Below are 23,968 nucleotides of genomic sequence, written 5' to 3'. Positions count from 1 at the left end.
TTTTCTAGATTCTATGACAATTGCTTCCTTTCAGTTACATCATTAGGTATTATTTATATTTTAACCCCCTTGATGAGTTTCAGAATTCATTATAGCTTAGAGGAGAACACATGCAATCTAAGTTAAACAGACCTAAATTTAGGACATATATCCAACACTGTACATCTGTGTGATCTTAAACAATTTTTTTAGCCTCTCTGTCTAGTTTTTTCATGTATCAAATGGAGAAGATACCTACCTATTTCATAGAGTAGTTTTGAGATTTAACTGGATAATTCATGTAAAGCCCTTAGTACATAGTAAGTGTTCAAAAGTGACGACTGTTAGTATGTATCTCTATTATTGTGCATGAATGAACTTTGACTTTCTCCCCACTAACTGCACATTCTTTCCTCTCTCCGTAATGAACTGGTGAAAGTCTGCACAGACAGTACATTATGGCTAGCAGAAATGTTTTCATTTATAAACTATGTACATGATAGGCAAAACATCATCATAAGATGTCAATTTCTAAAATGAAAAAGTATAGGTAAAATTAGTATCCTCACTTTGTTCACAGAAACAGAAGTTTAGAGACATTAATAAAATTTGACCGAAAAGCTAGTAAGACATGGAGTATTCCAACAAAGGTGATCACAAAGCAAATACTTCTAAAATAAGCTTTGGGTTTATCTTTCCTATTATTTAAAAGATGAGTGAAATATTTGCATGTTGAAAAAAATCCCCCAGATAGACTGGTTAAAAGCTCTGGTTAAGCAAGAGGAATGAAGATAATGACCCAGCTTGTCGCATGCTAGATATTACAGATTTAAGAATGTTTTATAGCACTCAGACACAGAAATACGTTTGATTCTTGGATTCTTTTCAGCCTTTTCTCTGCTGGGATTGTCATACCCTTATACTGACCTCCTTCCTCTTCGCCATTTCCCATTTTCTGCTTAACATTCATGAAATGCACTCATTTTTTTCAAAATATGAAAATTGAGTAAAATCAGTCCATATTATGAGTCATATGACGGCCATTTTTGCATGTCCTCTTAAGCAGTCTTATCTTCTCCCATGACTTGTATTATTATCAATAGAGATAACATGTAACTTAACGTCTCTAGCACACAGCTCTGTCCTAATCTCCAGATCCAATCTCCATTAGCCTGCTCCATGTCCAGCACTTTGAAGTCGTACAGACTCTTGAAACAAACATGTCCTAAAGGAACTCCTTGTTTTGTCCCTAAACCGCTTCTGCTCCTGTTCTCCCTATCTCAGTGAACTGTACCGTTCTTAACCCAACTTGCCCGGCTAGAAACCAAGGCATCATTCTTCGGACTTTCCTGTCCTCTATCCCTTCATGTCCAGTCAATTACCATGTCATGCCCATCTTCCTCAGCACTATCTCTTGGATGCCTTCTGGTCTCTTCATCCCCATAAAATCACCCTTTTCTGGCCGCTGTCACCTGTCACCTGTATTCCTCCAACAGCCTCCTGAGGAATTCAATCTATTCTCTACATTTTAGCCAGTGCAGAGTGTTATTTCTAAAATGCAAATCTGATTTTGTCATTCTACTTAAAACCTGTTAGTAGTTTCCTATTTCTATTTCAAAATAAAACACAACTCCTTTAGCTGGCCTCCTGGCCCTGTAAGATGGACTCCTTGCCCATCTCTCCAAACTCTTCTTTGTTATTCACTCTTTTGAGCTCACGATTTTTGTAATATCCAAGCCTTCAGTTCCTTGGAGGCATCACACGCATTCAGCCTGTGTACATGTGAGTTTTTCCTCTAGGAAAACACTTTCCTTCTCCCTTCACCGGGTTACTCTGATATTGTCCTCAAGTTTCCACTAGGAAATCATGTCTTTTTAAGAAGCCCTTCCTCAACCTGAGCTGGCAAAAATGTTCTTTCTCTAATAGAGCACTTAGTACATTTGTTTTATGCTCATCTGTTCTCTTTTCTGTGTACCCCCAAAGTCTGAAAAAGCCCATGAGTTTAGAGGCTATGGTTCCCGTTTGCTTTGGCACCTAGCAACATGCTGGTACAGAGGCGCTCAATTCACATTTTTTGAGTGAATAGATATATGAATGAGTGAATATTGGATTCTCAAAAATATTTGTTGAACAAATGAATAAATATTTATTAAACTGCAATGTGACATTATCCAGAGACTCCATCTCTTGATTTACTCCACCCGGGAATCTTTAAAGTGGCAAGTGTCTTCTTCCAAAGCTAAATATGTGCTGCACCTTATTAAGTTAAAAATTTTACATTGTGAATTTATTTAAAATAGGGGACACCACTGTATTTGATTATAGTTAATCGTGAGTTTCTGGTGGATTTTTCTGTACGTGAGTGTGTTCAATGTGCATTTGCCTTGTTTCTTCCTTATAGTGAAGAAAGCTTTCTGAGGGTGGGCATTATTTATATACAGGACTTTTGAGCTATTAAACAGGGGAAGGGCAAAGGAAGGAGGAATGAAGGCGATTGCTGACGGCCTTCCTGACAAACTGCTGGTCCACTGTCTGCCATGGTACCTGCACCCTTAAAATCAAAGCCTGTGGCACCAAAACTCCCCAGCCCGCTTCCGGGGCAAACAGACCCCTGAGCTCCAGCTACCCCACTCATAATACCACCTGTGCTGTCTATACCAGGGAATGGGAAAGCTTAAAGGAAACACTGATAATAATAAAGTATTTCACAAATATTATGTGATAGTAGATACTATAACAATGGTTCCACAACCTTGTCACCACTAGGGACGGATTTTAGAGGCAATGACAGCACGGAAAGGTCACGTATTTGGGGCATGGATACTGACTTGGCTGTGTGCTAGCTTTGCAAACTCAAGTCAATCTCTGGCCTCTCCGAGTCTTGTCATACGTGAAAGAGGAATAATGACGTCATCCTTCGCTGTTGAAAAGATTTAGCAACGTACATGTGAAAATGCCTGGTATCTAATAATGGTTTCTTTCTGTACCTTTATATTTTCTCATGTGTGTCCCATAATCTGTATGGGAAAGTCTTTTTGCCAGCAAAACAAACTGAACTAAAGTAATCGTTAATTATATTTTCTATTTTTAAATTAAATCTATCTTTGTCTTTCTATCTATCATAATAGAAATAGATGGACATCTAGATAGCAGATAGGTATTTAGTGTGGACTATTAATTCTGTTTTGGCTGACATCCAAAATACTCGCTTCCTCTCTAAGATCAACTGGATTTAAAATAAAAATTCCGTACTTTATTTAAATACAGAATAGGATTGTTTATTAAACTAAGAATCCAAAGCAGCAGGGGATTATCTAAGTTTAAGGTAGAATCAAGACTTTCTTCAAATCCCTCTTGATAAAATCCTTCCTAATTTTCATCACCAATGTTTTTAAACCTTTTCAGGAAAAAATGGACTTTATTATCTATTTCACAGGATTGTTAGGAGGAGGATGTACAAAGGACCCAGTGCTATGCTCCACACAGAGGATGAGCTCACAAGACACGTCACTACCTTTTTAGCTATCACAGGCCCTCCTGGGTAGGTTAGTCTCAACTTCTTGAGTTTTCAGATAGTTCGGATGAGAGTCTTTCGACTCTCCTCCCACTTCTTTCCGAACCAAAAGATTCACCCACCCAGTTTTGTCCGCTTTCATCTCCCATGAGGAAAGATCAAGAGGGAAAGAAAAATATGCAAGTCCTGGAGTCCTCTCTCTCCGCTTACTGCTCTCACTTCTCTTGCAAGATTCCTCTCAATCCTTCCTCTTGTTCTCTCTTTTCTCCCCAGATAGCACAAACTGTTTATTGAGCCAGGAAGATTAAGACCCTTTTGCTCCTTTTTTCCTTTCAGAAAGAAGGATTATCTGATGGTAATTTACCTTCCCTCAGGAAGGGTAATCTAACAGAAACCTTCCCCTTTCTGGAGCAGAGATCTGCCCACTGGACTTCGGTTCCCATATACTTATTACCTTTCTGGTTACTCATTTAACAACTTTGATGCGTTTCTTTGTTAAATGAGTTGAAACTCTGAGATTAAAGTTACAAAATATAAACTTTTAAAAGCAAAGCGAAACAAACAAAAAGGAAATTAAGTTTAGCAAAATCGCTTCAATTCTTCACCAGGAAATTTTAAAAGTTTAATTACCTAATGGTAAATGATATTGTAAAAGAAACTGTACAGAGAAAAAAACACACGTAGATACGACTTTTGCCCTTAAAACCATTAAATTAAGAACACGAAATTGATTGATGCAGTCAACTTTGAAATTACTCACACCGTAAAATCAAGCATAAAATAAACGTGCATGCTATAATTCTTTTACATTCTTGTTTTTCTGTCTAGAAGGTTGTGCGTGATGTTGAGCTGCCTGGTAGGAGGAATAATTTTCAGGTAAATTAGTACTTACCATCGTCTTTGTCAGGAACGATTGTAACCCGAGCCTCTGGGAACTCTGATCCAATTCTCCCGCCCATGGGCATGCTCAGACGGACATGGAATGTTTCCTCCTCTTCATACAAGGAGTCATCAATAATGACAATGCGGCACATTTTCTCCCGCTCGTCTTTGTCGAAGCGAACAACGCTGGTGTGGTCCTCAGGTCTGGATATGTAATCAGAATAGGACAGCACGGATGTGGGCACAGTTCCGCTTGCTGTTCCTGGAGGCAGAGAGAATCCAAAAGGTGTTTCTGTAGAACATGTTACAAGGATATTTCCAGAAACAGTTATTTTCCTATGCAGCATTTTAATGGTCAATTGGTATATGTGAACACCCTTGGGAATTGCAATAGCACCTACATCCTGTTCCAGCATCATGAGTCAGCTTCATAATGGTCTCAAACATACAACGAATATTACTTTTTAAGTGTTTTCTCCTCTCCCTCCTGCCAGTGGTCTTTAGAACAACAGAATATTACAAAATAATAACTCCTATTGTTCAAATGCTTACTGTGTGCAAGCAAAGAGCCAATTTTGCATGCAAAAAGCATGCAAAAATGCAAAAATCTTGCCTCATGAATCCTCTCAGCCACTCTAGTGGGTTTTACACATTTGGTAACTGAGGTTTACAGAGGTTAAAGCACTTTCTCTGGGACCCAGACCCCAAGGCTGATCCTGAAGTCTGCAATTTCAACCACAATTCTCTATCACCTTTGAACTCACATACATTAATGGAAATTTTAACAAATGTCTGCTCAGATATCAACAGCATATATGACTTTTTCTTTTGCATTCTTAGAAAATCTACCTGTATCCTAGAAAGATGTTTCCTATATTAATGAACGTTATATATTAATTTTGACTTTGTATTACATAATATCACCTTTCAGAGGATGCTTACCCATGAGCAAAACAAATATTGTGAAATTTGGTTGAAACAAGTTTCAAACTAGTTTGAAATTAGTTTCTTTTCCTTGGGTATGCATTTCTTTGCCTCTATTTTTGTTTTTTAACAATAATTTCCTTCTACTTGAGCAGGTTTGGTGGGGGAGGGGGAGTTCTTTGCAATCCAAAAGGACTTGAGTATTAGAATAAATAACCAAGTAAATCAGAAAAATTCTTGATAAGCAGCAGCATTCCTTGCAGGCCCACTTAGAGGAGTCCTCAAAGGTGTAATAGTGAAGGAAGATTCTGGATAAATACTTTTTTTTCTTTATAAAAATTATAACGATAAAGCATACGCTTCATGGCATAATGTTACGGCTCCAACATGTTAAAGAGGTTTATTTACATGTTTGGGGGGACATTTCAGTTCCTTCACAAATCGAGCTACCTTGCTGCGTGTAACAGATCACCATCAGCTCCTGGCTGGCGTCTCCACTTCTCCTAATGGGAATGAACAGTTCACCAACATCTTCTTCAATGGCGTATTCAGACTGGGGAATAAATACAGTTGATTCTAAGGGAAAAACACAATCACAGCCACTATTATTTTTGTCTGAGCTTCTTATCGCTGAAATAATCCTATGCAAATTAAAATTGCCTTAATGATTGATTTTTTTTCCCGTCGTTCACAATGAGAAGAAGGAAAGAGAGGGGAGAAGTAGGTATAAAGTGTGCAGGCTCTGGACCAGTGAATTCTTAACCTAGAAATAAAATCCAGCATTGCTTTTATCTCTAGTAATTGCTTTTTTCTCAATTCATAAGTGCTGCTGACACACTTCCTTTAAGTCCGACTTTGTTCTCTGGGCACAGATTAACACCTTCCAATGGAGTGGCCGAATTTTAGACCTCAGAAGGCTCCCGTCCCCACTCCTTACAGATGAGCAAACTAAGGCTCACAGAGTTGAATTTATTTGCCAAGGAATCTTACTGATGGAATCAGGATTAAAACTCAGATGTTCTAACGTTTACTCTCTTGTTCTTTTTACCCCAAATCTGTTCCTTTTGAATGATTAATGATCAAAAATATAATAATGCTTTTGTTCAACAAAAAATGCATTGTTCAACACTTGGTTTTTTGGGTTTTTTTTAAGCAGCAATTCTTTTAGAATTTATAAATCTATTTACCAGCTGTAAGGACCATGTCTGTGGTTTTCTCCCTCCCCTAGAGGAATAACAATAACACACCGTATACATTATATTTATATAATATTTTAAGTCTCAATGATTCATTTTTAAGGTAATTGAAAGGTCCACTAAATAATACAAATGGCATAATTAAATTGTTTAAAGATACAGTTCATTGTAAAAGTACGTTTAGTTCTGTAAAACATTTAGTTCAACAGTTTGACATGATAACCTCCAAACAGATACTTTGGTATTTCACTGAGAGTCTGTTTCACTGAAATTCTCACATACACACAGAAAACACTTCATGGTTATTTTTAAAAAGCAAGCCACACTGCTTTTGATGATCATAAAAGGTCACTGGAATAGCCGATACAGGCCCTTGAGATCCACGTTCCACCCTTTTCCATCCTGCCCGGTGCCCCAGGACCTGGCCAATATGAACCCACATCAGAGGTTTCCCTTGTGTTCTGGCTTCCAGTGGGTCAGCCGAAGGAGAGAACAGGCCGGAGCTTGGAGGGCAAGAGCAGAGAGAGGTTGGCATTCTTTCCCCTGGCTCCCCTTATAGCTCCACAGCTGGCTGCAACCCCCAAATAAAAGTCACAGTGCCTGCCATGGTCCTAGCTCACTCTCTGGGTTCCTCTAACTTCTTCTCTCCCCCCTCAGGCCTAGAGGTGGTAATGGCGCCCACGCTTACAGCCTTGGGGGCTTTCCGACACCTGGCAGATTTCCAGTCCTTGCTCTCACCTTGGTAAACAGTCATGTTATTAAATTCTTTTTAAACTACTCATTTTGAGTGTGTCATTTGTTTTCTCCTGGGACTCTAATACACTAATTTTTAAATTGGCACCTTAAAGAGAAAGATCTGTGGATATAAGATTTTATAGCCAATTATTCATTTATGAAACATCGATTGGGTGACTTCTACTTGCCAGACACTGTACTGGGAACAGAGGATATGGAAGCAAAAATAATCCCTGATCTCACGGAGTTTTTATTCTAGTTGGGGGTGAAGAGGAGGAAGAAAATAAGCAAAAATAAAAGGAAATATATAGTATGTCAGGAGGCGACAAATGGTATGAAGAAAATAGAGTGTGCTGAGAGGGGACAGGGAGGCTGGGGCGGGGTTTGTGCCGTGACAGGTCTGCTTTATACAGGAAAGTATCTCTGATGGAGTCACATTTGAGCCAAGATTGCAAGGTGGTAACGAGATGCCCTATGCAAATAACTTAGCGAAGAGAATTCCAGGCCAAGGGATGAACAAGTGAAAAGGGCCTCAGACCAAGTTGCACCAGGTGTGTACAAGGAATGGCCAGGGGGCCAATGTGGTTTGAGTAAATTGGACAAGGAGGAGAGAGCAGGACATAGGGCCAGAGAAGTGGTGATGGGATGGGCGGTGGGCAGATCACGTGGAACTTTCAGAACCATTGGAAGGACTTTGGTTTTTACTTAGAGCAAGATATGGAAACAAACAAAGACCCCCAGTCAGATGAAAACAAGTGAAAGCTATTTACTCAGAGTTTGCTCTAGCTCGGGAGTCAGCCACTGTCAACTGAGTTCTGGCTGAGATTCAAAGGTAGGCAGAGGAGTGGGGAAGCTTTAGAGTGGACTAAAGGGAAGGCTCCAGCTGTGCCCCGATTGGAGGCTGTTGGCACTGGGAATCTGTAGGCAGGCTAACTAGAAGCGGAGCATCCTATGTGACTGATTAGAGGAAGATATTTGGTTTTCTCCGGTTAGTCTTAAATTGGAAGCAGGGACAAAAATTACCGAAGCTGTCAATTATTGATCAAGTCCTGACTATTTTGGACCGACTGCTACAGAGGTTGTGGTTTAGCTTCCCACTTGCTGTAGGTTGTGGGTCAGAATTGTATTTCAATATGTGGTCTGTCCGCTGTCTGTTTATATATCCTGTCTCTCAATATGACTATGCAAAGGCTTTGAACATGGGGATGCTGTAATCTCACATATTTTAGGAACATCATTTTTGGCTGCTGTGAGATAAATCGACGCTGGGGGGCAAAAGCTGAAGCAAAGAGCCTGGTTAGGAGGCTTTGCAACCATCCAGGGAAGAGATCATGGAAGATTGGATCAGGTGGTGGCAGTGGTGGTGGCAAAATATGGCTGTGTGTAGGACATATAAAGGAAGAGCCAAAAGAGTTTTCCGATGGATCAGATATGGTATGTGAGAGAACAAAAGAATCAAGGATGATTCCAAGTTTTGTTGTCTTGACCAACTAGAAGGATGAAATTGCTATTTATAGAGGTAGGGAAGACTGTAGGAGAATCAGATTTAGGGGTGGAAATCAGGAGTTCCATTTCGGACATATTAAAATTGAGGCATCTTTTACATATCCAAACTGAGATGTCAAATTAGCCAGTTGGGCATACAATCCTGGGTTTCAGTGGCGAGGTCCAGATTGGAAATATAAACACGGAGTTCCTGGCATGTTGATGGTATGTGTAGCTATGAGTCAGAATAAAATCACTTAGGGAGGAATTATAGATAAAGAAGACAATGGATCCAGGAACTAACCCTGGGGCATTTAGAGGTCAGGGAGATAAGGAAGACTGAGAAAAGGAGGCTGAGAAGGGGTCGCCGTCAGGAGGACAATCAAGGGCGTGTGGGTACTGGAGGCCGAGTACAAAAAGTGGTCGAAGAAAAAGAGAGGGATCAGTTGTTTCAAATGCCACTGACAAGTCAAGTCAGTTGAGAACCAAGAGCCTGTCATCAAATTTGGCAAAGGGAAGTAAGTCACTGGTAATCTTCACCAGCACTGTTTCAGTGCAGTGGGGAGGACAAAAGCCTGATGGAATGGGAGAAGAGAAACTGGAAGACAATAAAGATAGACATTTTCTTCAAGAAGTTTTGCCTTAAATGGGAACAAAGTGGCATCTGGAGAAATATCTTATTTATTTTTAAGATGAGTGTTAGTAAGGGCAAAAATTACTCCTACTATCATGAAGTAGGATTTTACCAAACATAAAATTTCAACATAGAAATAATCATAACACTTCAGTACAAAGCAATACACAAAGTGCCATGAAATATTCAAGTATTTAATGAGTTTCAATGAGTTTCTTTTCATTAACTTACGGAAATTAACTCTGGTATCCTAGGTTTTGGCAGTCCTCGGATCATTTACTCCACGACATTACCAAGAAATACTACAGAAAATTTTACTTATTAAAGTTTGATGTGGACTGAATGTTTCTGTCCCTCAAAATTTAAACATTGAAGCCCTAACCCTCAATGTGATATTTGAAGGTGGGGCCCTTGGGAGGTAATTAGGTTTAGATGAGGTTATAACGATGGGCCCTCATTATGGGATTTGTATACTTGTAAGAGGAAGAGAGAGATCTTTCTCTCTGTCCATGCTTATGCACACATGCACCAAAGACAGGCCGTGAGAGCATGTAGCAAGAAGGCAGATGACTACAACCACGAAGAGGGCTCTCACCAACCCCTGAATCTCTGGCACCTTGATCTTGGACTTCCAACCTCCAGAACTGTAAGAAATAAACAACTGTTGCTTACGCCACCCAATCTATGGTATTTTGTTATAGTATCTGAAACTGACTAAGAGTTGATCATACATAATATTTATTCTATACTGCTAATCTATACTGGCCAATTTTTTCTCAAATAAGTTATTCATAAAAGTCCCATGCATGGGATTTTAATTTAATACCTTGAGTACCTAAGTTTTGGATCCTCCTACGTCCTATGGCCCACGTAGTTTTGATTAAACAAGCTAGAACTTCTCACCAGTGCCAGTAGGGTTAAACTATGAATACAGAAGAAAGCTGGGTGTCCAGAGCTTGACCCTCACTCTGGAATCCACTCCTACACTTGGTCTGACAGAGAGTAAACAAACCCAGCAGCAAGTTTAGGTCTGCTGTTGACCTAACTTCTGGCAGCAATGTGTGGTCTGTGGGAGAAGCTCGAAAAGGGTATCAAGAAAGACTCCCTGGCAGGCTTTCCAGTTAACATGATTTTTCAACTTCACTTTATGTATGCAATAGAAGCTTATATGAAGACTGACTCAAGTAAGTATAGTTCTTTAAGTGTAAAATCCTGAAAAGTGGCATTCTTGTTTATCCTTAAAAAGTTTTAGCTAATACAATATGGGGGGTTCTTACTATTTGCTAAGCCCTATTCTAAACACTTTACATGTACTGGCTAGTTTTATCCTTGCAACAGCTCTTTCAGGTAAGCGCTGTTATGACTGTCATTTTGCCTCTGAGGACATGAGGTACACAGAGGTTAGGTCAATGGCCAAAGCTTAGGCTGGTAGGTGGTGATTCTCCTTCGTGAACCAAGCGGTCTGTGTCAGAGCCATGCTCATAACCACCATGCTCTACTCCTAAAAGAACCCTCAGTGTGGCAGGAGCATCACACATACCAGAGAAAAACAAAAGGCTAAACTGAGATGATGAAAGAGAGCTACAAAGTACTGCCAAAACGGACAGATGGCAGGTTCCGCAGAAGCAGAGGAAAGGAAGCTACGAACAAATATTTTGAGAATTCCTTTAAAGATCCAGTGTGTTCATAGGAATTATATATATATTTATACATATAAAATTATAAAAGTATTATGTAAAGTATATAACATGTATCATATATATTTTAATAAAGTGTTAAAAGTACATAACATACACAATAATATGTCTATGAAAACAATACCTGTATGATATAAAAGTATATAACATGTCAAATCCCATTAGCACATTAGGTTGCAACTCCAGTCGTCTCCGGAAGGCGTTCATTGAGAGACAAAGCAAGGGTGATGTTATAGAAACAGCAAAGCCTCTGTTAAGTAAATACAGACAGAAAAAAATGATAGCAGGGGCATCCTCTCAAAAATTAATGGTGGTTATTCCACGTGGCAGGAATGCAAGTGACTTTTCTTTCTTTGAATCTCTCTGACTTTTTGACAATGAATATGTGCTACTTTCATATTTTCAGACTAGTTTCATTACTCTTTATTTTGAAAGATAAAGCTGAATAAAGTGAGTGCATTCTTTATTAGTGAATGTGACTATATTGTAAAGAGGACTTTGGTAACTGCAGTTTTTATTTTTAGGTTTTGACTCTGCTCTAACAGACAAAAAATGACTTCTCAGAAATAAAGTAGTTGTAGTTACAGTGGAAAGAGAGTGATCATGCTGTTCTTTTCACAATTGTACTGAACAGACTATGCTAAAAACATAATAGAACAAAATATCTTCTAAAAATCTTCGCTATAATAAAACAAAGAAGGGAAAGAAGATGCAGTGTATGGATGAAGGCACCAAGTGTTCATCATCTTTAAAAAGTTTGACACATTCAAAAATAACTTGGAAAATATTCCGTCCATCTTCAGGCTACCGCAGTGCCCTTGGACTGTCCGACAAGTAGTACTGAATGCGGAGTCCGTCAGTGATGTGTCTGAACAGCTCTCTCATGTTCCTCTGGTTATAATGATCAGTGTTACAAGTTCACATCAGGATACTATGAAGTTCAAATATTATTCTGTAGCACTATGCAAACATGCTGGTTAGAGTTAATCTTTGGGTAATCTTTGTTTCTACCATTAAATGTCTTTCTTTTGTTAATGTAGAAATTTTCAAAAAATTTTGCATCACTAAAATAATTTTATTTTGCACCACCTTTTTCCTTCTCCACCTTTTGGTGCCAGGAATGTGCAGATGTGGTTGTACTCTCATGTTTGGTTTTTTTTTTGGTGAGGAAGATTGGCCCTGAGCTAACATCCATTACTAATCTTCCCCTTTTTTTGCTTGAGGAAGATTGTTGCTAAGCTAACATCTATGCCAATCTTCCTCTATTTTATATGTGGGATGCCACCACAGCATGGGTTGATGGGTACTGTGTAGGTCCGCACCCTGGATCTGAACCCATGAACCCCAGGCCACCGAAGTGGAGAGCATGAACTTAACTACTACACCACCAGGCTGGCTCCAGATGTGGGTGTACTTTTAACAAGTGTTTAGAACTTTTTGTTTCTCTTAAGATGATGACCTGTGCTTCATAGCAATAGAGTCCAAAAAGAAAAAACCTTTGACATTCACTGAAGTTGAAGCCCTTTATGCTTTCTTTATCATTTTGGTGTCATCAGCTGCATCTGACTATCAATTCATTAATTCTACACCTTCAGTTTTGGCACACACATCTCAAAATATGAGCTAGCCACTGATTTCCCTACGTCAACATTGCCTGTGGTACAAAATTTTTAAAACAATAATTAATGTTTGGATTTTATATAATAGTCAGCTATTTCATATAATAGTCAGTTTATGTCATCTGAATTCTACCTTGTGAAATGGGTTTTGTTCACTCAACACACAAAAGTCTGCCTTTTCTTTGTATACAATAAGATTAGAGTTCTTGAGATATAAGTTCTACCTTCCTCTAGAATAGCGTGTTTATTCTCCACTATATATTATATAATATTAACCTAATCTGGTCCCACCCAAAATCCAAAGTGAATCAAATATTTAATCCACTAGTTCATGGCTATATTTTGGTATTATAAAGATATCAGAATGAACCCATTTCACTCAGAAGTCTGCAGACACTTCAAGTATGAAAACTAAATAATTGCATAAAATACAGGCTTGAGATATCTATCTAGGTAGCTGTGCTCAAATGTCTATATTTGAGGTTGTTTTCTCCTAATAAAGTACATAAAACTCAATTCACTCTGGTTAGAAATTACATGGAGTAAAAAAAGAATGAGATCTCTATATAAAATAAGAAGTTTTAGCTCTCACATATTTTCCTCTTAACAGAAATGAAAATGTTTAATATTAATTAATATTGATATGCTTCTAAGAGTGAGGAGAGACAGTGTAATTTCTGACTGTTAGGGAGCCTAATATATAGGAAGTTAAGAATCTTTGTCCCAGGTTAGATACCCCTCCTATGGGTGCTGATTGCTCCCTTATCTGAGCACATAGCATTCTGTGTTGTTAATTATAACAATTTAGTGGAATGTAATCACCTAATGATATGAGCCTTCAGGCTTAGTGTGCCTTCTTCACTCTAGCTCCCATATTCCTAGCTCTTAGCAGACTTCCTGGCAGATAGCAGGTGCTCAAGAAACATTTGTTGAACATATAGATACATTATGCAAGGGATGAAGTGGTCTTGATTACCTTTCTAGATCACTGGGTTTTATTCACCTATACTAATATATTGAGGCTTGATAGATGAAGAGAAAGGATAATAGAATGAGAAGAGAAGGAACTACTTTGTTGTTCTTGTTTGTAAATAGGTGAAACAGTGTTGCTGTGGCAAAGTTTAATCTTGATTTGACCCTGGCACTTATCAGCTGGGAGACTTTGCGGAAATAAATTCTTTGAGCCTCAGAGATCTCATTTGGAAATTGATAAATAAATCACAGAGTGGTGAACATAAGGTTTAAATGAGATAAGGTTGTAAGTTTCCTAATGCAATGTTTGGCTCACAGTGGGTACTCAACATGGTAGAGACTGGGATCATGATGACTATCTTACTCTTGGCCTGTGGAATAATCCTTTTTGACTTCTTAGGGTTGCGTTAGAAAAAATGCAGGAGGAATAGTAGTGGCCTGAAATTTCCTCGAAGACCTCCTTGTCTCACGGAAATCTGCTATCTGCTTTGGACTGCAGTCCAGCCAAGCTGCAGAGGATCTTTTAATGGAAGACAATTGTTACCACTCAGTGGAATTTCGCAGAGGAGTGCCCATCCTCTCAGATGGCGTGTAATCTCACCCATCTCTGCCAGTAGTAAAGAAAACCAAACAAAACAGCTTCCAAGTGGTTGATTTTGGCAGAGACTAAAGGATGGCTCTATTTCTCAGGTTCTTCATCCAGAAAATGAGTTAAACATTTCATGCACTTTAAAACCCCTCCCAGCTGGAACTTTCTATGTGTATATGCAAAGGAAGGAGATCATGGAATCAAACTGAAACAAGGGAGCAGAGCAAAGGGATAGAGAAAAACAAAGGAATGAGGTAAAATCATGACAACAAATAGCAGATTTTCCCTGGGTGTGCACCTGGGAGCCACAAACATCCGGAGGCTTGGGAGGTATTACGCAAGTATTACAAAGAGAGGTTCACATCTCTGCTCAGCGTCTGTTCTCTTCTTATTCTATTACTCTCTTCTTATTCTCGGTCTTCAATTTACGAGGAAATGGAATTTATTGATTTATTCAATAAGTGACGAGACCTATTTGTCTAGGAAGTTATTGATATCCATAATCATGGCAGGATGGTCTATCGCCTCCTTTGTGCTCCCACAGCATTTTGTTGAGTAGGAGGAAAAGTCCCTTTTCAGTCCTCCATTTTCATGCAAAAAAAAAATATGTCTGTTCTAGATAAAAATGTGGGCTTCTGAAGGCCATCTGACAATCCAACTGTGCCTGGGTGGCCTCTCCTTGATTGGCAGGGGCAGGTAAGAATCAGCATGGCTATCGCCATTCAGGAAATTTAGCTCCATACTATTCATAGCCACCCCAGGGCAGTCAGGCATGAGGACTAGGGTACACTTGCGCCAGCTCTCATTGGTGTCTGCCCTTCGAGGCAGGCTGCACCCCTGCACAGATGATGCAGGAAAACATGACGACTGGATCCACTCATTAGAGAAGAGTCAACTCTACCGATTATAGAGTAATGGTTCCCAACTAGAGGGTCTCAACCATCAGGAGGCATGAGAAGTATTACAGAGCATGTATATGAGCACAGAGTATTGTCTCAGGATAAATAAATAAGCACCTAAGTGTATGCATTATTTTTGCAGTGGATGTAGATAATCATGTGTTGAATAAAATGTATAGTCATTTAAAATCTTTATCTAAATCATAATTATGCAATTTAAAAAATATAAATGGATAGAGAGTATAAGAGTAAAATTATGAACATGTGAGAATCCAAGATGGATGGATGTATATGTATGGTTGTGTCTGTGTAGCATTTATGTTAATAAGTTTTTTTCTCATAAAATTTAAGAACCAATGTTCTAAAATGTTTCACATGTTTGTCACATGTGAAATTGAGAGTGTCCTATAAACATCAAGCATAATGCTTACAACGGTATATATGGCTACAAGGTAGCGAGGTAAAAGAGAGTGACTGAAAGAATGTGCATAATGAATTAAGTACATTGTCTGGCACATAATAAGTGCTCAATGACTTTCAGCTATTGTCATTATCAGTACTAGTTATGGGTAAGTAAAGCATTGGGAAAAGTATGTACTTGCACATGTTTACAAACTGGCTAATAAGTAGAAGCAGTTCCCAGACTAAAATAAAGCAGAGTTGGTTATTCCCTCTTCTTGCTCCCAAAGCGCTTTGTTCATACCTTGCTGTACCACACCACACTCTGTTGCAATCACTTATTTATGGTTCCTATTACACCACATGCTCTTTGATAGAAGGGATGGTACTCTATTATCTTCACATCCCCATACATAGCACTGTACCCAGCACAAATATGAGCGAGATACATTTTAATACATGCAAAAAAATCTTGTAACATGTCCCAGAATTAGCATGCAGAGGGAGAGCTTACAGGCATAACGGTTCCTAGGGCTAGCGAATTTATGTGTGAAGAGTTATGAGAAAGTGTAGAAAGAAACAATCAACATTTCGAAATGGTAGGGAAAGTGGAAAAAAAAGGATTACTTAATCTCTTAAAATGAAATCTAATATTATATTTATGATATTAGAAATAAAAACAATATTTGTACTGAGATTTATGTTTTGTGGAACTCTTTCCTAATAATACTACAACATGAGAGTAATTAATTTTTCTTATTTTGTGGACTGGGAAACTGAATCTTAATAAAAGCTGTTTGATTTGATTAAGGTCATACAACTAGAAATGGTAGAGTTGGGATTCAAACCCAGGTCTTGTAAGTTCAAGACCAATGGTCTTCAACAAGATGTGGACACTACCATGCATTATGGAACACTTGTCAGTTATCATAGAAATGATCATGGCCTGGAATGAATAGGGTTGAATTTCATCTAGAAAATTCTAAGACAACTAAGATCATCATTACATGAAATGAAATTGTGGCAAAGTTTTGTTTGGTAGTGTATAAGAGTATAGGCTCTTATATAAGGAATGTGTATTGGTGTGTGTACTGTGTGTATGTATTTTGTTTTTAATCTCCCACTTCTCAGATGTATTATGGGTATAGAGTATAGAGTGTCACTCTGGGCTTATATATAGGAAGGCACAAAAGAGTTTAAGTCTTATTCCTTAAAGTAAAGTATGGCAATTATACCAATTGGCAAATAAAATACCAAGAAATGGCTTCAAACAAACTCTAACTAATGGCCAGTTTATATGTATTGAAGCTTGTTCAAAAGAGAGGAGCTTTATTATGCTAGCACTCATCCAAAACTCAGGACTAGAAGAAAATTTAATTATTTATTCCTAGATAATGCAGATAAAATTAAGTGCAATTAAACACTAACTGTTCTTTAAAGGAAATTATAAACATAATTGAACTTCATATTTACCTAAAGGAGAGATGTTGGTTAAACAAACACAGCCAGAGCACCAGTTGTCTCAGCCTCTCTAATTATGCTCAGTCTTTTAACCCAGAGATTTCCATATACGTCTCCATTTCCTGTACTTGGTAGATTGTATCTTCACAGAACATTTAAGAGTTTTCTGACTGACAAAATAAAGTAGGCTGGCAGTTTAAAGGAAAGTCATGTCTGGCTTCTGACAGGATTTCAGCTTTACAAGAGTGTCTCCAAGCTTTGTACAAATGCCAGCCCTCAAAAAGCCATTCAACCTTTTGTTCCTGACCTCACTGAGACAAGCCAGGACTGTGGAAGCATGGCAGGGGGAGGGAAAAGGTCCAATTACACACAAAAGCAGTGAGGTTCACTTTTACTAACATCAGCCAAGGGTGTGCATTGACAAGAAAATGTAATCTAATAGAAATTAAGCGCAATGGTTCAAGACACTATTCACCAAGGAGTGGGGGCAAGTTGGGTGGGTATTATGTAACAAATGTGGGAACATATGGCCGAACGAAAATCTTTGGCTGGTGATTACATAAAGGAAACTTGAATAATTAAGTGTAATATGGGGAACATGGTCTAATTCTTAAGCCATTTGTTTAATGAATATTTTTAAAGACACTAAAAAGACTTTAAAAAGTAATAAATTAATTCAAGAAACATGACATGAGCAATATTGCTTCTAAAGGGTAGAATTATAATAAGAAGAAGAACAAGATGATAATTCTATGCATATTCCTAGTTCATTTACTTGAGAAAAATATAGCTTCCTTTCATGAATTTTTGGGTTCCCTCTCCCATCAGCATACCTGAGAATATGGAGAGATTAATCTAGAAAGTTCTCTGTATAGAAAGTCCAAATATTAAACTTAAAACTTCTTCTGTAAGGTATTTTGTCACAAAAACCCAACAGCAACACAAACAAGTTGGTGATAGCTCTTACCATCTCCTGGGTCAACGATCTCCACCGTGGTCACTGCAGGGAATTCCAGGGCAGCCAGCACGGGCTCTGAGAGAACCACCTGGAAGGTCTCAGACTGTTCATGTTCTCCGTCACTGATGATCCGCACTCTCCATGTGGCCCTGGTCTGGCCTGGGTTGAACTGCACTTGTTTCTGTGCTTTGCCCTTGAAATCTTTGTCTTTTTCTGCAGTTCCATCTCTTGTGGCAATACCTTCACAGAAACATAATATCATTTTCTTAATTTGACTTTCAACTGGAATATTAAGGTTTTCCAGGTTGTTAATCTTTTGTGTGTCACTTTATCCCGCAGTGTGAAGTAGATCCTGCTCTGATTCCATGAAATGAATAATTGGATACGGGTCCTACAATAATGTTCTAGTGGAGGTTCATGATTCTGCTCTACTCTTGCCCCATTACGGTTTTGCTATATATTCTTTGACCTAAGTTTGTGTTAGAACCTCTTGTAAAATAAGGCCTAGTAAATTGATATTCACATTGTACAATATTCTTACTGTTCCTACAAGTTCATACAATCCAAAAACTCCACATTTACCTTTGCATGTGTTATACTGCATGTATCATATTATAAGAAAAATTCTCTAACTAGAAAATCTAAGCCAATAAGAGACTCTGTGAATCAAAGAATTCTTTGATAATCTAAGTCATAAATGGCTAAGCATAATAATAAAAAATTATAAAATTCTCTAAACATTTAATGGAACTAGGACCCTTAAAAGAATCTAACTCAGTATTTGTCAGCATGACCATTGCCAAGTTCTTCTTTGTGGAACACTCCAGAATTCCATGAAATCATGTGAAGAGAATTGGAGAGCTAAATATATATGGTTATTATGAGCAGTATGTTTGGCTTACTCTGTTGGTTCACTCAAGGTCAATTTCAGTAAGCTGGAAAGGTTGAAGGATCTCCGAGTTTCTAACTACATTACAAGAGGATCTTCACCATTTCTATGCCAAATACTTAAATTATAGAATATGTGATCTATAAAGCAGTAACAGTCAACAAACTCAATATCATAGGAAAAATTATAAAATTGGAGTAGTACTTGTACACGTATATCATTAAGTACTGGATCAGGACCTCTTAGTGAGTCAAGTTAATAGAATATTTTCAAATATATTTCTTTAAATATTGGCATTTTCAGAGAAGTTGGTAGGAAACACAGATTTAAAAAGGGAAAAATATAATACTGTGACTATTAGAATTAAAAAGTCTGCAAATAAATTCTCATAACATTTCTCATTTAATTGGAAAGATTATCTTAGTTTTAGAAAATTTCTTTTGTTCTTCAAACCAGAAAGCAAAACTGGACCAAATAGGATCCATTCAACCACAAATATTCATTGAGTGCCTACTATATGCCCCACTCTGTTCTAGGCACTGGGGCTGTAGCAGACAATAGCAGACTCAAAACCCCTGCCACCATGGTGCTTATGTGAGATTAGTTTGAATATTTATTTCTCCAGCTGAATAGATCACTGACTGTTAGTTTCATCTTAAAATGAAGATGAAAATAAATATTTCATTAAAATATTTGTTTTATAGATCTCAGAAAAATAACGGAAATCTAAACACTGCATTTTTTCAATAGCAGGTAAAACATAATTTATTTAATGGCAAGAGAAAAAAGGGCACAGAACCAGGACTTCCAGCACTACACGTTCTGATGAATGTTGCAGACTTCCTGTTAGCTCTCTGATTCCTAATGCACACAGAATAGTTGTCAACACCTCTAGGATCCACCAAAATTCACTGCCAGAGTCATGATGAAAGGAACCATTCTCGCTGAGGTTCCAACACAGCTGCTACTCATGGGCCCATCCATCTCCAGTGGCATGACTAGCGAAAGAATGTGTTAGTTGCTTTCTGACAGCTACTGCCCACTTTTCTGTTTTGTTTTGTTTCATCGACAATGCATTATTTTCCTGGAGATTTAAAACAGTTAAAAGCAAAAAGGAATCAGTATAAAAACAAGGAATGTCTACTGGTTCCAACTAGTCATCCTTAGTAAATGATAGTCAAGTCATCCAACCTCATAAAAAATAAACTGTAATATCAAACCCCAACCATAGCTGCAACCCCCCCCCCGCCATAATCTTTCTGGTGGGTTTCATAAAGGATTCTCAATCCGATGTAAACTATAAATGGACAATATCTTTGATTCACCAAGCAAAGAGGAATGGACTTCTATTTTATGAAAAACATTGTTGTCTTAAACTGTTTGACATGCTTCCCAAACATGAGATAAAACTAAGAAGGACATGTCATCCTTTTTTAAAAGGTAAAATTAAACTAAGATGGAATACTAAATTTGCCTTGGGTCAAAAATAAAGATTTCCTTTTATAATTAACACACAGTACCCACTCTGAGGGCAGTGCAACCTTGTCACTGAAAGGTGGTCCATGGACCAGCAGCATGAGCAATGTTTGGGAGCTTGTCAGAAAGGCAAAATTTCAGGCCCCACTCACCCCAGACCTACTGAAGCAGAATCAACCCTTTAGCAAGATCCCCAGGGAAATCTTACATGCATTAAAACCCGAGGGGAAGTAGACACATATTAAATACCTCAAACCTCCACAAGGCCCTTTTACATAGGCACCCCATTTTCATAAAGGATGAAGAAAGGTGCATAGATTGTGGAGGAGACAGAGGAGTCCATACCTTCATCTAACATGGGAGATGAGACAGTGAAGCACACTCAACGTTAAAAAAACGCACTTATGTAGAGATACAAATATTCAGCTGGCCAACCACACATATTATAAATAAAATTATTAGATGAGTAAAAAGAATTCTGGAAGTCCAAAAGTTTAAAAATTGGGCTTAAATGTATGCTTCTTTATTTCAAAAAGAATTAATTATGAAATAAGACATATTACCTTGATTCACGAAGTGAAACTACAATCGTGCCTTTTTTTCCCTCTGACATGGAGGTTAAGCAAGCTCCTTTTGGAACGAGAGAGTAGATTTCAAATTCTACCTCAGTCACCTGGTGGCTATGGGATCATAGGCAAGTTGATAACTTCCCTCAGTTGTAGGGGGTTTAAGAAACACTATGGTGAGGTAGTTAAAAGCGTGGGCCCTGGAGCCAAATCTCAGCTCTGCCCCTTACTAGCTGTGTAACTCTGGGCATATTACAACCTTTCTGTAAATTGGGGGGGGGGGGGGGTGATATAATGACACTCTTCTCTTCTCATGGGGTTGACTATGTAAGGTATTGAGAACTAGGCCTGGCACGTAATAACTCAAGAAATGTTAGCTCTCATTATCATAACTTCATAGTCCATTATCTAACAGTGTTTGGCACATAATAAGCACTCGAGAAATATTAATTGAGCTGATGAATAAAACATTGTTTTAAGGAGCAAGAGAGATAGGAAAAGTATTTAACATGCTTAATGAAGTATCTTGCATTTAGTAAATGTTCAATAACTAGTAGAAATAAGATCTTTGAAATTCAAATACTTTTGTGATATGCAAATACATGTTTAATTTATTAATAGGTTATAATAGTTATAAAATGAATAATCATCTCTGAGAAAATACTTATACAAATTTCATGTAATTTATGATTTACTAACATGCTCATGAAGGTAAGTGACATTCTGCCTTGAGCTATAATGCAAACCGTCTAATTCTAAAAGTCATAAACGAAAGTGGAAGTTGTAAGCGAACAGTTACATGAAACATATTCATTGTAGAATGTCTACCAGGCTACCCTTTACTTTAATCTGACGTCCATTCCTAGCCCTGGCATGACTTCTATTACCATCTTCAATGATTGATGGGTGTGGGCCACACACAGAAGTCTTTCCAACTTTCTATCACTCCAGGTTACTAAGTAACTATCTGAGGTTAACCAAGTAGAGCTATAGAGCCTTCACAGACTTCCTGGTACTGATCCCTACACTTGTGGGAAATAATAGTTCATTGAAAAAATAACTTTCAGAAAAAAAGAACTCTCGTTTGACATTTTAGCATTTAGCTTAAAAAAAAGGCAATGGAGAGAAAATCAGAAAAGATAGTTTAAAAAATATTTTTCAATTATTAACTTTCCCATTGCTATCAAGGGGTATTTGTAAGTGAGTAATTAAGTATACCCATTGGGAGTGGGAATTCAGATAAAACACAAATAGATGAAAGCATCCTTAAGATTTGATAAGGCATTCTGGTGTTTAGTTATTATTTTCTCTGACTTATTTGTCATATTTTCAAGCAGAAAGCTCAGTTAAAGGTAGTCTCTCACTGGCAATAAGTAAGACAGGATCAGATTACTGATTTGCAGAGCACATGTAAGTGTGCAGAGAGAACAGACTACTAAAAGAAAGAGAGCAATAGGAGCATTCACTCTGCTCTAGAAGGTTAAACACAGAGAGTGCAAAAGACAGTCTATGAAGAGACACATGCAAATAAAGAAGGTGGAAGCTTATTCCATGCTCATGGATTGGAAGAATAAACATAGTTAAAATGTCCATATTACCCAAAGCAATCTAAAGATTCAATGCAATCCCAATCAGAATCCCAATGACATTCTTCACAGAAATAGAACAAAGAATGCTAAAATTTATATGGAACAACAAAAGACCCCAAATAGCCAAAGCAATCCTGAGAAAAAAGAACAAAGCTGGAGGTATCACAATCCTTGACTTCAAAATATACTACAAAGCTATAGTAATCAAAACAGCATGCTACTGTCAGAAAAACAGTCACACAGATCAATGGGATAGAATTGAGAGCCCAGAAATAAAACTGCATATCTAAGGACAGTTAATCTTCGACAAAGGAGCCAAGAATATACAATGGAGAAAAGAAAGTCTCTTCAATAAACGGTGTTGGGAAAACTGGACAGGTACGTGCAACAGAATGAAAGTAGACCATTATCTTACACCATACACAAAAAATAACTCAAAATGGATTAAAGACTTCAATGTATGACCTGAAACCAGAAAACTCTGAGAAGAAAACATAGGCAGTACGCTCTTTGATATAGGTCTTAGCAATACCTTTTTGACTACTATGTCTCCTCAGGCAAGGGGAACAAAGGAAAAAGTAAACAAATGGGAATACATCAGACTAAAAAGCTTGTGCATGGCAAAGGAAACCATCAACAAAACAACAAGACAACCCACCAATCGGGAGAAAAATATTTGCAAATCATATATCTGATAAGGGGTTAATTTCCAAAATATATAAAGAACTCATATAACTCAACAACAAAAAAATGAAAAATCCAATCAAAAAATGGGCAGAGGATATGAACAGACATTTTTCCAAAGAAGATATACAGGTGGCCAACAGGCACATGAAGAGATGTTCAACATCACTAATTAGTAGGGAAATGCAAATCAAAACTACAATGAGATATCACCTCACACCCATCAGGATGGCTATAATTAACAAGACAAGAAATAAGTATTGGAGAGGATGTGTAGAAAAGGGAACCCTCATACACCACTGGTGGGAATGTAAACTGGTGCAGCCACTATGGAAAATAGTATGGAAACTTCTTAAAAAATTAAAAATAGAAATACCATACAATCCAGCTATTCCACTACTGGATATTTCTCCAAAGAACATGAAATCAACAATTCAAAAAGATTCATGCACTCCTATGTTCATCACTGCATTATTTACAATAGCCAAGATGTGGAAGCAACCCAAGTGCCCATCAACTGATGAATGGATAAAGAAGATGTGGTAAATATATACAATGGAATACTACTCAGCCATAAAAAAGGACAAAATTGTGCCATTTGTGACAACATGGATGGAAATTGAGGGTATTATGCTAAGTGAAATAAGCCAGACAGAGAAAGACAAATACCATATGATTTCACTCATATGTGGAAGATAAACACACACAGATAAGTAGAACAGACTAGTGGTTACCAGAGGGGAAGGGGCTGGGGAGAGGGAGAAAGGGGCACATATGTATGCTGACAGATAAAAACTAGACTATTGGTGGTGAGCACAATG

General features: G+C 37.9%; 1 protein-coding gene across 1 annotated transcript in view; it reads right to left on the bottom strand.

Moving 5' to 3' along the window:
* The window catches only part of FREM2 (FRAS1 related extracellular matrix 2), a 169,792-nt gene that overhangs the window by 70,114 nt on the left and 75,710 nt on the right, over positions 1 to 23,968 (bottom strand). Inside the window, exons 4-6 of the mRNA XM_008527156.2 lie at positions 17,953 to 18,183; positions 5,750 to 5,875; positions 4,386 to 4,637 (exon numbers count right to left, since the gene is read on the bottom strand). Coding sequence (XP_008525378.2) covers positions 4,386 to 4,637; positions 5,750 to 5,875; positions 17,953 to 18,183 — 609 coding nt within the window. The remainder of the gene's footprint in view (positions 1 to 4,385; positions 4,638 to 5,749; positions 5,876 to 17,952; positions 18,184 to 23,968) is intronic.

The sequence above is a fragment of the Equus przewalskii genome, chromosome 16 (genome assembly GCF_037783145.1).
Source record: "Equus przewalskii isolate Varuska chromosome 16, EquPr2, whole genome shotgun sequence".
Taxonomy (NCBI): Eukaryota; Metazoa; Chordata; class Mammalia; order Perissodactyla; family Equidae; genus Equus; species Equus przewalskii.
This window is presented reverse-complemented; position numbering and strand designations above follow the sequence as displayed.